Below are 13,477 nucleotides of genomic sequence, written 5' to 3'. Positions count from 1 at the left end.
GTCTGATTTATCAGAGCAACTAATGTGGCACTTTGTAACTACTAGATTTGATCATTTCCTCCATTAATGCACCAGCAGTGTTTCCATCTTCTGCCCCCATTTCCCTTCACACTGAATTCCGCATCAAATTTTAATTTGGTTTTTACCTGTCTTGGCCAATTCGTGGAGGCAGAGGGTGGAAGAGTGCATAAAGGCAGCAGCAGTAAACAGAGCTGACGGGGCTTGTGGTCTCTCAGAAAGTTGTAGTAACTCAAAATAAAACTTAAAGTGCCTCCGGTTCTTTTAAAGTGCCCTTAGTTAACGAAAGCTTCATAGTTGCATCGGTGTGTGTGTGTTTGTGTTTCCTCATCCTGCTCCTGAAACTCTTATTATTTGTGATTCTTTTGCCTTGCCAATCTGATTTTGTCTGTTAATTCTGTTTTTCCCACCTTTGCCCTTCTCTCCGATCAAGAGCAGCAGGAGGAAGAGAGTGAGGAGCCTTTTGTGGCGCCCACTGGCCTCCTCATCCCTCCGGATGTAGAGCTGGTGAGCAGATAATGAAGTATACCCATTTTACACAGTTTTACTTAGGGATGCACCAGTAGTAAAATTCTGGTCGATACCCATGAGACAGTAATTATTTTCATGTTATGGCCTTTAAAAGATTCAATACTGTTTTGTCTAAATAAATTCAAATAATGCACTAAACTAAAATCAATCATTTTTAAATGCTGCAAGTGAATTAGGCATCACAACATAATGCATAATGTACAGCATAAAAATGGATATTCATTTGGAGATTTACTGAAGATTATATATAACCGTTTTTAAAGATTAACTAAAGCTAAATCATTCATTTTAAATTCTATAAGTTAATTTAGGCTTCACAACATTATATTGAACAGCACAAAAATGGATATTTGTTTGGAGATTTGCTAAAGATTTGCTAACTTTAAGTGAGTTAGATGGCAATTCAAAATCTGGGAAATAAGCACACACTATTAAATATGTTCACTCAATTATTATTATTTATTTTTAGCCTCCTTGAAGTTGTTCCAAACCTGTTTTTTTTTTTTTTCAACATTCTTCAAAATATCATCTTTTGTGTTCAGCAGAAGAAAGAAATGTAAAGAGATTTGGAACAGCTTGAGGATAAGTAAATGATGATTTTTAGGTGAACCTCTAAGTAAAATAAAATTCTCTAATATTTGCAGATTAATATGGAACCAATATATTGGTCATCCCTACTTGTAATCACCATTACCAACATATTTTAATTAAATATGTGCTTGATTTGCATTTCTATTGTTGGATGTCTGATAACTATACTGAAAGATTGTTGATTTGAACTCTGCAAGAAACCATTTATGACTGTGTGGCAAGTAAAGACTCTATTCTCTGTTCTTTTCAATTCAGAAGTTTCTGATTTTGATTGAACTATAAAGATCTTCCTTTGTATAACCAGCATGCACACGGTGGGATGCAAACATCAATCTTTACAAACCAGACATGTGCTTTTATCACCGCAGGATCCCTCGTTTGGGAGCCACACACAATCACTGATCTTTTTTTTTTTTTCTGTGGGTATAGCTGAAAGCAAGTTAATCCCACCAAATTATACTTTTCTAAAAGCTCAGGAGTCTCAATGCCCCTCCTTTATCCTCTTAAACCGGGGATTTGTCATTGCTTTTCTACCAAGGCCTACTGGAAACATAGAAACATAAATACTTCACCATCCAGTGAGCCACTTGCAACAACGTACCCCATCCAGCACTTTTTTTTGGTGGACAGAGTGATATTCATCTCAAGGTTGGAGGATTAGTTGAAACCTTCAGTTTCTCAGACTTGAAAACTCATATTAAACCCTATTCGCACGGGATTAGTATTATCTAGGGACCTTGTATGATTATGAAATCACATCTGAATTTCGTGTGGTGCATAAGCGAAGCCTGTGATTTTACTCGAATTTACTGAATTATCTCCCGGATACCCGGATGTCAAGGCTTTGAGAGTCCAGTTCTATGGTTCAGATGGATTAAAAAAAAAAAAATATATATATATATAGTTTCTTGCGCTGTGTCATTTACATTTCACCAGGTTAAAATAATATCTTAAGCTTTATGCTTTATTTATTTGTAACACATTAACCTCAAAACCTTTTCAGCTTTCTCTTTCTGCAAATTGTATGGTGTAGCGACAGCACCCAAAATACTATTAAACACTCCAACGCAGCTCCATTCTTCGTGAAAGATGGATAAAAAGGCGCACAGGAAACAAAAACCTTGAAAAATGATATACAACCCGCCAAATCCAGGCCAGATCACAGAGATGTTGATTCACACGGGACTAATATTATCACAGGACCTTGGTGTTCGGCGAAATATGGTAGGTCTTTTGCGGGGGAATTTTTACTTTACAGATTACAGACATGGCCGATTCGCACGGGATTAAGATTACAGACAACCTCCGCAATTATTACAAATGACTGGAGGTCACCAGGTAATACTAATCCCGTGCGAATAGGGCTTTAGTTTCAAGTCTGTGAGGTTCTTTGAAGGAGCCTTTTGAATTATTAATCTTCAGCTGCTCTGATTACCTTGCTTATTGTACAGCACATAGCTTGAAGCAACAAAAGAATCCGATTTTGAAGGCAAACGTTGGGTTGTTTATCTTCGAATTAGCAAGTCATTATTTGGCTCTCTTGGTCTCTGGGGCTTTGAATACAATAGATTCTCTGTTTACCTGGACATTGGAGCTAAAGTAAAGCCTTTAGAAAAGTTCTTCTCATGCAATATTCATGCTTCCTTCTAATGAAGGATATGTGTCATTTGGAGCACTATTGGTGCCATTTGTCATTTAAAATACAGCTTCGCCATAAATCAGCTCGGTACATGAATATGATTTTGTCTGCAGCTTGAAAGACGTGTGACTATTTTAAATATGCATGTGTATCTGGAAATTAATTAATGACGTCCCTGGTTAGATTTATGGAATGCCAGCCCACACTCACACATAAATAGTTTGTGTGTGAACTGCAGTAGCAAGAAAATCCTGCGCCCGAAGTCATTGATGATGAATGTTCTATACACATTTTCCATGTAAAAATTGTCTAATTAATAATAAATTAAGCTTAATAAGAATTTCAGTCTTGTTTACCCCATTTCTTTGTCTATTATTTCAGCCTGCGACCACCAAGACGCACGCTATTATTGAGCGCACCGCCAACATTGTATGCAAGCAGGGGGCCCAATTTGAAATTGTGCTGAAGGCAAAGCAGGCTGGGAACTCCCAGTTTGATTTCCTGCGGTTCGACCACTACCTGAACCCTTACTACAAACATATTTTACGAGCTATGAAGGAGGGCAGGTATACACCGGCATCAGAGGGCAAACAGGACCAGCAACAGGGTAAGTTTTTTCATGTGTTACAGTTTTAAAAGGTTGACATGAAATTTTGGCCTCCTATATTTCTCCGTAATTTTGTGCTAATTATTTTTGTGGCAAAAGCTATTCTAGGAAATCTCGAAAAGAAGATGCTCTAGAAAAATGAAAGATTCTAGAAATTCTAGAAAAGATGTTGTTCTTTGGATTGACAATCTGTCTTTGATTATTGTGAAATGTCTTTGTAATATTTTGTCAAAATATAGTCAGTTGCTCTGCTATAGAACACCCACTTTTTGTAATTCAATTCGCTAGATAAAATGAAATGTCAATTTTTGCTTCAAAATACACTACCATTCAAAAGTTTGGGGTCAGTAGATTTATTTACAGTACAGACCAAAAGTTTGGAAACATTACTATTTTTAATGTTTTTGAAAGAAGTTTCTTCTGCTCATCAAGCCTGCATTTATTTGATCAAAAATACAGAAAAAAAATGTAATATTGTGATATATTATTAAAATTTAAAATAATTGTTTTTAAATTTATTATACTTTAAATTATCATTTATTTATTTTATTTTTTTAAAGTATATTCAAATAGAAAACTATTATTTTAAGTTGTAATAATATTTCACAATATTACAGTTTTTTCTGTATTTTTGATCAAATAAATGCAGGCTTGATGAGCAGAAGAAACTTCTTTCAAAAACATTAAAAATAGTAATGTTTCCAAACTTTTGGTCTGTACTGTATGTTTTATTATTTTGAAAGAAATTAATACTTTTGTTCAGCAAAGTTGCATTAAATTTATCAAAAGTCAAAGTAAATACTTTCACATTGTTACAAAAAAATTCAAATAAATACTGAAAAAAAAAGTATATTGGTTTCCTCAGACAAGTATTAAACAGCGTAATTGTTTTCAACACTAATAATACATTTATTTAAGCACCAAATCAGCATATTACAATGATATTCACAGGATCATGTGACACTGAAAATTGGAGTAATGATGATGAAAATTCAACTTTGCTTCACAGGAATAAATTACATTTTATAATATATTAAAATAGAAAACAGTCATTTTAAATTGTAATATTATTTCACAGTGTTAGTGGTTTTGCTGCATTTTTGATGAAATAAATGCAGCCTTTGGGATTATAAGAGACTTCTCTTAAAAACAAAAATATTCCAAATTAATAAAACCTCAAAAAATAGAACCAATATATATATTTTATATATATATAAAATTTTTTTAAAATAAAATATTTTTTTTTTGTACATATATTTTGTAGTATATATCGTACATTTAACAAGTTGAATTAATCAGTTGTTTTAAGAATAATGATCAAATCTGAAAATTTCAGAATCTGAAGTCAGTTAACAATCCAATCAATTGGCCCATGTGGAACAGAATCAAAGTCAGACAATTCCGACAATGACGACGAAGATGATGATGATGATAATGATGGAGATGGAAGCTACCTGCACCCGGGTTTGTTTGCATCCAAGAAGAGCTCTCGTCTGGAGAAAATAATGAAGGTACGGCTTAAAACATACCCCATGCTGTTTAGGAATATTAATACACTCTTTTGACGGTTTTCAGACTGTGATTATGTACCGTGTACCCTGGATCACATTTTTTACACATACGTTCATAACTAAAACAGCACTGACATGTAATTTACCCCCCTGCTATACACACTGTGCTTTTTTGCACTCAGTAAACCCAGCTAAATAGACTGTTACTATTATTTTCTAATTCGATGGATAAGTGTTCAAAGCAATGCATTTCAAAATCAATGTCAAACTGCTCTTAAGTTGTTATATTTCTTGGCAGAACTAGGCCTGAAATGAAAGCATCTGACATCAAAGTGTTTCCCCTTTTATATATTTGTTCAAATAAGGATATGAAGTTCTCATCAGATGCTTACATCTTTGATTTCTTTTAATATTCTGTATGTTTAATCTGAGTTGCTCTGTCATTTTTTTTGGAGACTGGCACAGAGAGACATTAGAGATAAAAACTTGTAAAATAAACTAATGTTATCTGATTTGGTTTCTTAATAGATGTCTTCCGCTTTCGCCTTGACAGTATAAAGTTTGCGTTTCAATCATGAACTTTATATAAACTATTTTTTTTCTCTCTATTTTAAGTCTCATCTAATTTATTTAAAGGATCCAACTCGTGGTTATTACAGTCAAGTACTGCCAGAATTGTCAGAAATTATTAAACTAAGTTTTGTGATGCTAAAGGAAGAGTGACTGTTGAACATTCATCTCAGGTCTTACACTTGAGATCCCGCTGCGTGCCATGTTTTTCAGTGGCTTAGTCAACCTGTGTGTTCTGGTTCTTCCAGAAAACGGGATTTATGCCACCCACATGTTATGGTGGATTGATAACTTAATAGCAGCTCAAGTAACCAGTCATGCATTCATAATGACACTAGCAGTTTTTTCAAGTTTGCAGTTTGCAGGGCATGTGAATTTAATTTGAATCAATGATAAAACATAAAAGATAAGATTTTTATCTAAGATTTTTTGTTGGTATGGTCAGCCAAGTAGTTTAGATTTTAACTTATTCTGCTAAATATTTGTATTTTTTCCTGAAAAAAGAAAAGAAAAACAACCACCAATGATTCAATGCCATATATATTAATGTTTCTCATAACATTGTCACATATTTATGTAGCATTGTAGCATTGTTTTTTTTTTCTCAGAACAGTATATATTTTTTCATTAAATATGAAAGTTATTTATGTAATGAAATTACATTTATAATATAGAAGTTGTATCATAATGTTATATTTTGTAATTAATTTTAATATAAATGTTATAGCACCTACATATATTAGGTTTATTAGGTTTTAAATTGGCAAGAAATTATGCAGTTCTAATGAAATTCCAGGACAGCTATAAATTCATAAACAGACTTGCTGAAAAAATTATGGCATATGGTGGTTTGCTTATAATTTTCAACCCTTTTTAAATTATGCTTCGAAGACTATCACAAATCATTTTTGCAATTTCCAGAAGACCTCATTTATGTAAGCCAGCTAAATGACTTCCTTGACATATTTAAATCATCAGAAATCGCAATGTGAATGTTCAATATATCACAGAAAACCAGATGTTTAGGTTTATTAAAAAACACATGATCAACAAACTTTTGCTTTTTTTTAGTGATTTCTAGCTTGTTCCTATAAACTTTTTCTTCTGCATACTTCTGTCATTTCTCATACATTTTCTTTAGTCCGTATGAATGGAAATGTAAAGAAAGAAGACAATTTCATACCCATAGGGTAGAACCTTTTGCCCAAAGAGTTCATTCATTTATAAGCTTGAAATATGAGCCCTTGAGGAATGATTTCTGCTAATGTGAAGAATATTAAAGAGCTCATATTTGTAATATTGTACCTCTGGTGTTGAATAAGCTTGTCACCCAAAAATGAAAATTCTGTCATTATTTCCTCACCCCTATGTTGTATCTTAAAATATACGTTTGTTTATTCAGTAAGCAGCAGGCCAGCAAATTGGATTTTGAAGGCATAGTGTCATAATAGCATGTAGACATTTGTAGAGACTAGACAGAAAATGCAATGGAAGACAGAAAAAGCGGTATCTGGTGAATGGTACTTAAAAGGTCTCCTCTTTAGGGGACAGAAGGGAATCCAGTAAAGTGTGTGTTCAGCACGTCGTCTAAAAAGAAGTGGTCTCACAGGGTAGGGAAAGAAACCGTTCATGCAGGACGGCAACAAGCAGAAGTGATGACAGCATGCAAAAGTTTATAAAGCATGGAGTGACATCCAGTGGCAGAAAGTACTGAGGAGAGACGAGTGCAGACTTCAGATCTTTGGTTCATACTAGTGACATCCCAATACGGCATACATCTTATTCTTTCATACACAATTTTATACTGGCTACCTTATACACAATTGTAGCTGTGCCTGATCACATGGACAAGGAAAATACCTAAGTGCAGCCAAACTGTGTGAGAAGCCTGGAAGGCGCTGTCATGGAGCCACCTGAAAAAACTACAAACCAATGTGCTACAGTGAATTGCTTCCAAGTATCCTCACTAAACACTGTCTAGATTTAAAACCTGATTTATTCCATTCATATGTATGTATATATATATATATATATACTGTATATGCTGAGGGAAATGTTGCACACCCCATTGACCTTACGTTTTCATGTTATAGCCTCTGCAGGTCATTGACCGTTAGCTGCGCTTGTTCGAAAAGTCCAACAGGAGAATAATGGCGCTGCAGCGATGGCGACGCAAGCAGAAGAAGAGTATCAGTCGTCGGCAGTAGCCACACGGGCAGAATACACATCTGACCGTGAGTATGATGGCAAATCAATGTGACTTATATGGATGACAATAGGTCTTCAAACAACTTTTTAGAAGTTAGAAGATCCTTGGTCTGCACAAATAATAAAAACTTATTTATTATTTTTATTATTATTATTATTGTTGTTGTTTTATACCATTAATAATAATAATGCAGTTTAATCATTTCAATTGCATGCATATCATGATTTTGATTTTATTTCCATTCATTACAGCTCTATGCTCATTCTTATTCTTATTTTTTATTCTTATTCATTAATAATAATTATCACAGTAATAAAGCAGTTCTAAAATTCCAAAACCATGCATATCATGATTTTGAATGTACTTTCATAAATTGTGCAGCCAGCCCTATGCTAATAATAATAATAATTATTATTATAAATTATTTAGTAGCATGCATATCATGGTTTCGATTTGTGCAGCTGTATGTATATTATTATTTATGGATAGATAGATAGATAGATAGATAGATAGATAGATAGATAGATAGATAGATAGATAGATAGATAGATAGATAGATAGATAGATAGATAGATAGATAGATAGATAGATGATTTTTTTTTTTTTAATTCAACTAACTTATTCATGAAAATTTCTGTGTGTATTTTTTATAACATGCTTTAAAATATTTGCCTGCATTGCATATACACAGTTATTATGGTTGCTCTACTGAAAGAACAGATTTGTGTTTTTACACATGGTGAACATAAATGGGCTTGACATTTGCAGTGTGCCGAGACTTAAAATGCACCATAAAGCTTGACACAGACTGAAACTGCAGCATGATGGAGTTCTGTTTGTCTTTTTTGGATGAGGTTGGTCGTTCTTGTCTCTTGCTGATGAACAGAGACATATGTCCTCTTAAAAAGAGCCTTTTAATGGAAGTGGGTGACGAATACAGTGCCAGCTCTTTAAAGAGTGTGGCAAATCATTAACATCTTGAATTATTTTTAGGATGATTGATTTTCAGGGCGTCCTTAAGTGAACATGGCAATGAAGCTGACCCTTCAATGCAAGCAAAGTTCATTAAATTAAGTACTAAAGTGGGCAGACTGCCCATCATGACCTCCTTATCTTCAGTCAGTTCCAATTCAACAACTTTACGACGTTAAAGGCAGTTTTTCTTTCACTACTTAAATTTATTTTTCACTTTACGACGTTAAAGGCAGTTTTTCTTTCACTACTTAAATTTATTTTTCACTATACCCTCTGATTTTTGCAGCTGTTGAGTAACATAGCCAATCACAGAGATGTTCGATGTGTGCATGAATTCAGCGGCGAATTGGAGGTGCTCAAAATAGTCTATAAGTCTGTCAGTAACAACTTCTGCTCCTAAAGAGTGAGTTTGAAGCAGTCTGATCCACAGATGTGTGCTTTATGTCATTGGTGCCAAAATGAGTGCACCTGATGCTCAAAAAGCAGCTTTAGAATCAAAGCGAAAAGTGATCTGTGGTAATTTGGAATAATATTAGATTTGCTTGATATTGCAGCACTTGCTTGCAGTGTAGTACCCAATATACGCTGCAACTAGAACAGTCCTATTATAATCAACAGTGCAAATAGGAGATTCGTGCAATAACAGATTTGCTGATTATAATGGGAAGGGAACATTCTTATTTTGTGTAGATCTATAAAAAATAGTTTTCACCTCTTCTAAAATGACAAACCTAAAGTAAAAAATATGAAAAAAAGAAAAAAAATCAAAAAACTAATTTAGGAACAACGTTCTCAGCTTGTTTTGAATGTGTAGCCTACCTAATGCAGATGTAAATAAGTACTTTAATGTAAAGTCTAAAAATCAGCATTGTAACAACAGTTAGTGTTTTTATCACTTTTAAATAGCTTTTTTTATTTTAGATTTTCAGTTTTTAATTAAGCTTACATTTTATTAAGGTTATTATGTACTTTGTTTATTATTTGCTCTATTTGGCTTTAATTTATTTTTAGCTTGAGTATTTGTAGTGCTTCAGCATATGTTTTATTTCAGGATATATAGAAATAACTGACTTAAAACCATATTTTGTCTGGTCAAAATACTAGTTGTGTGTGTGTGTGTGTGTGTGTGTGTGTATATATATATATGTATATTTATATTTTTTTATTAATAAAACAATTTTAATGCAATACATTTGTCTTTTTAGTCAAATAAATCTGCGGGTGCTTGCCATCATTATTTAGCTTGGCAGTTCCAGATGTTAAACTCATCATTGGTAATAGAACTGTGGGATGATTATGACAAAATTCATAATTATTGATTCATTGATAGCCCTTCTACATACTCAGAGCTTTATCCTTGAATCTAGTCATACTTTTAAAAAAACTGCCCAGCCAATTATGATGTTAAGTGCCAGCAGATTTCTTTTGATAAAAGAGAATAACAGAAGGTTCTTGTCCTTAAGAATCCCATGGTGCTAAAACATTTTTTAAACCATTTGCCGTTAGCTGGTCCTCTTACTAGGATTTAAGATACTGTGGGGAATGAACAATTCACCTTTTATTGGAAATAAAGAATTTAGCGCTCAGCTGGTGAAACACTCAAGCTGGGACCGCTGATTTGTCTCAATTAGCCTGACTGAAGGAGCTCTACTGGTTTCTTGAGGGAAGTGCCACAGGATTACAGTGCCCGAAGGCGCTTGAGTGGGCCAGTTTCTCAAAAGAAAAGCTACTTTGACTGCAAATGTGTATTTTCTAGGATTAACAGCATGACAAAGAGGTTCTGTAGGCTTAACCACAGTCATCCTATAATCTCTGTCCAAATGTGAGGGTTATTTTTCTAAGGCTTTGGCCTGAGGTTTGCTGTGTATTTGTCTTTGAGGGACGCCTGGCACTAAATTCGAAGTTCGGTTTAACAGTGTTAGCTCAGGCCAAATCAAGTTTGAATTAGTTCCCCTTCTTGCTATATATAAAATGGTCGCTATCAACCCCAGCCCAGTTCCAGCCACGTGGTACGACAAAAGCACAGAAATGCTTTATGAACAGATTCCTTTGGTTAACTGGCGGCGGGATGTCATGGGGCTTGTGTAAGTGCACACTCAGCGGGCTTGAGAGACACACATGGCTCAAGCCTTCTTGGATATCCTCGTTTACAGCCACAGCTTAAGCAGACTGCAGATTTATTGCGTCACACACGCTGTTCTGCTCATTCATCCCAGAATGCTCTGCTCATTGCCCGTGATTCACCCCGGCGCCACACCACACGCCATGCCAACCTCGCCCTCCCCATTACTCCAGTAAAACATCACTCTTTTGCGGAAAAGAGCGTGCCGTTCTGTCCGTTTCACATCACTAGAACAATTACGTTCTCATTTCATCAGGGTTCAGTAGACCTCGTGATCCACATTCATTCAGCATGCACAATTAATGCAGTTTATTATATATGTTGACAGTGAGGAGGTGTGACCTTTGAACTGTTCAGTTACTGGACTAAGCTTCTGCCAAAACCGCAATCCCAGTAGAACAAGTTGTCTGTTTTTATTTAATGAGTCATGATGGTGGTTAGAACAGTGTCTGTAGGAACTGCATAATTGGGTTAATGTGTTATTGTTATAGAAGACCATACTGAACTACTCTGACAGTGTTTACTGTACGGCAAAGAAGTTGTTTTGGCTGGGTTGTGATCTTACAGTTGAATGACTCTTTTGAGCCAGTTCTTTTAAATGAATCGACCACTTACAAACCAGTCACAGATGAACTCACTGGTCCAAAACAGATTACTCTCTCATTGAATTAGTTGAAATGCGTTTTGAATAAACTTACTCACTGCCATACTGTTTGCATACACTACTGTCTAAAACTTTGGAGTCAGAAAGATTCGTTTCTGAAGGGAATGTTTGTAAGAAGTGTCTTTGCTCACCAAGGCTGCATTTATTTGATCAAAAACAGTAAAAACAGAAACCTTGTGAAATAATAGTAATATTACAATTTTACTGTTTCTCATTTAAATATATTTCAAATGTAATTTATTCCTGTGATGGCAAAGCATCATTCTAATATGCTGATTTAATTCTCAAGAACATTTATTATTATTATCAGTAATCTTTGAATAGACGTTCAAAGTAACATTTATTTGAGAGATAACTTTTTACTGTCACTTTTGATCAATTTAATTTATTCAAGAACCAAAATTGGTTCATTTCTTGTGTTTTCCATTCCATTCTATTTGGACTTGTCCATTAATCTCCTGAATGACATTTCACGCTCCGTTCCGCTCTCAGTATTATTTTGGGTTGCAAGCCTGTCTTAGTCAGCTGAGGTGTCTTGTGAGTTTCAGAATGTAATTCCTTGAAGAGAAGTCACTCACAGAGTTATTTGCCAGAGTAAGCATAAATTTGTTTGCGTTTGAGACGTGCTACCTCAGGCATTGAGGATTGTCTGTTGATTCTTCAGGCTAATCTTTCTCAATTTAGCGCTCGAGTCAAATCCAGCAGCACATGCTCGACTCCGGATCTTCCACAGCTCTCTGCCTCTTTATCTCCACAGGGAGACGTCATAAACGATTAGATCCCGTCATTGAAAATGAAGCCTGCTAAGCTGGAGGTGGAGTAAGGACCCATTTGTTATGAGATATGTGAATTCTGCTGTGGTTTTTATGGAGCTGGGATGTCATTCAGTAATACGGTTATGATGGAAACAGGCTTGTCAAAATTATTTCATAATCATCCGTTCGTGATTATTTGATCTTTATTTGAAGCTGCGACTTCCACTTACAAACACAAATTGCAATGAAAATGATTTTTATTAGAATTTCTTAAATATATATTATATACTATTATATTTAAATAAATGTTTTAGTTAAATGTTAATATGTTTTAATATTTTTTCTAATATTATTACCATGCATTATTACCATGCTGTGCTCAAGGGGCTTATTTTGCAATAATGAATATCTGTGCTTCATCCCACTTTATTGCTATATAAATAAATACATAAATAGAGATAAAATATTGTTGCATAATATTGATCTTAATGTAGTTTATTCAAAAATAATTGTGAGTCACAGCCTTAGTTCTGCCACATTCTTCATAAAATGTGGAGATACACATGCCACACACATCTCTCGCTCTCTCCTTCTTTCTATTCCTTTTCTCCCAGAATCTCTTTGTGGCTCTCTCTCTTTTTCTTTCCCCTTGCTCATTTCTTTTTGGCTCTCGCCCTCTTGTGCTCAGTTCCTCTCTCTCTCTTTCTCCCCACACTCACGTGCGTTCACACATCCCAGTCAGTTATGAAGTAGCCGTATCCAGATCCCCGCCGCCCCTCTCCTCCCTCTCCTCTTCCTCTTTCAGCTCTCTTTGATGTGTGGCTGGAGTCAGACAGAATGCTAAACTCGCCTAAATGAGCAGGACTATTGGCCTCCTTTTGGGTCTTGAACAGCCCTGACTTCAGGAGTACCCATGAGATGGCATAGCTTTAATTCCTCTAGCTTTTAAATTTCTTTATTGTTTCTTTTGCAGTATTTCGTCATTGTCAGAGTGCTGCAGCTTCATCTCTTTAACTTTGTAAAGTCTAAACACTTTTATGCTCTCTTAAAGGGACAGTTCACCTGAAAATTTACATTTTGTCATTTTCTCAGCCTCATGCTGTTCTAAACCTGTATGAGTGTGAGTAAATGATGACTATTTTATTCTTGAGTGAACTAAACGTAACAGATATTTTCTGTATTTGGCTAATAGCACAGATTTGGTTGTGTTGATCTTAATAGAGCTTGAACTCACAGCTCTGTTTTCTTTGGGTTTTTATTAAACTTCTTTGTTTAATGGTACTTT

General features: G+C 34.8%; 1 protein-coding gene across 1 annotated transcript in view; it reads left to right on the top strand.

Moving 5' to 3' along the window:
• LOC109054003 (splicing factor SWAP) overlaps positions 1-13,477 on the top strand; it is an 81,834-nt gene that overhangs the window by 14,964 nt on the left and 53,393 nt on the right. The window contains 5 exon segments of the mRNA XM_042748545.1: positions 452-525; positions 3,161-3,386; positions 4,770-4,897; positions 7,561-7,573; positions 7,576-7,701. Coding sequence (XP_042604479.1) covers positions 452-525; positions 3,161-3,386; positions 4,770-4,897; positions 7,561-7,573; positions 7,576-7,701 — 567 coding nt within the window.

Source organism: Cyprinus carpio, chromosome B21, assembly GCF_018340385.1.
Source record: "Cyprinus carpio isolate SPL01 chromosome B21, ASM1834038v1, whole genome shotgun sequence".
Classification (NCBI taxonomy): domain Eukaryota; kingdom Metazoa; phylum Chordata; class Actinopteri; order Cypriniformes; family Cyprinidae; genus Cyprinus; species Cyprinus carpio.
This window is presented reverse-complemented; position numbering and strand designations above follow the sequence as displayed.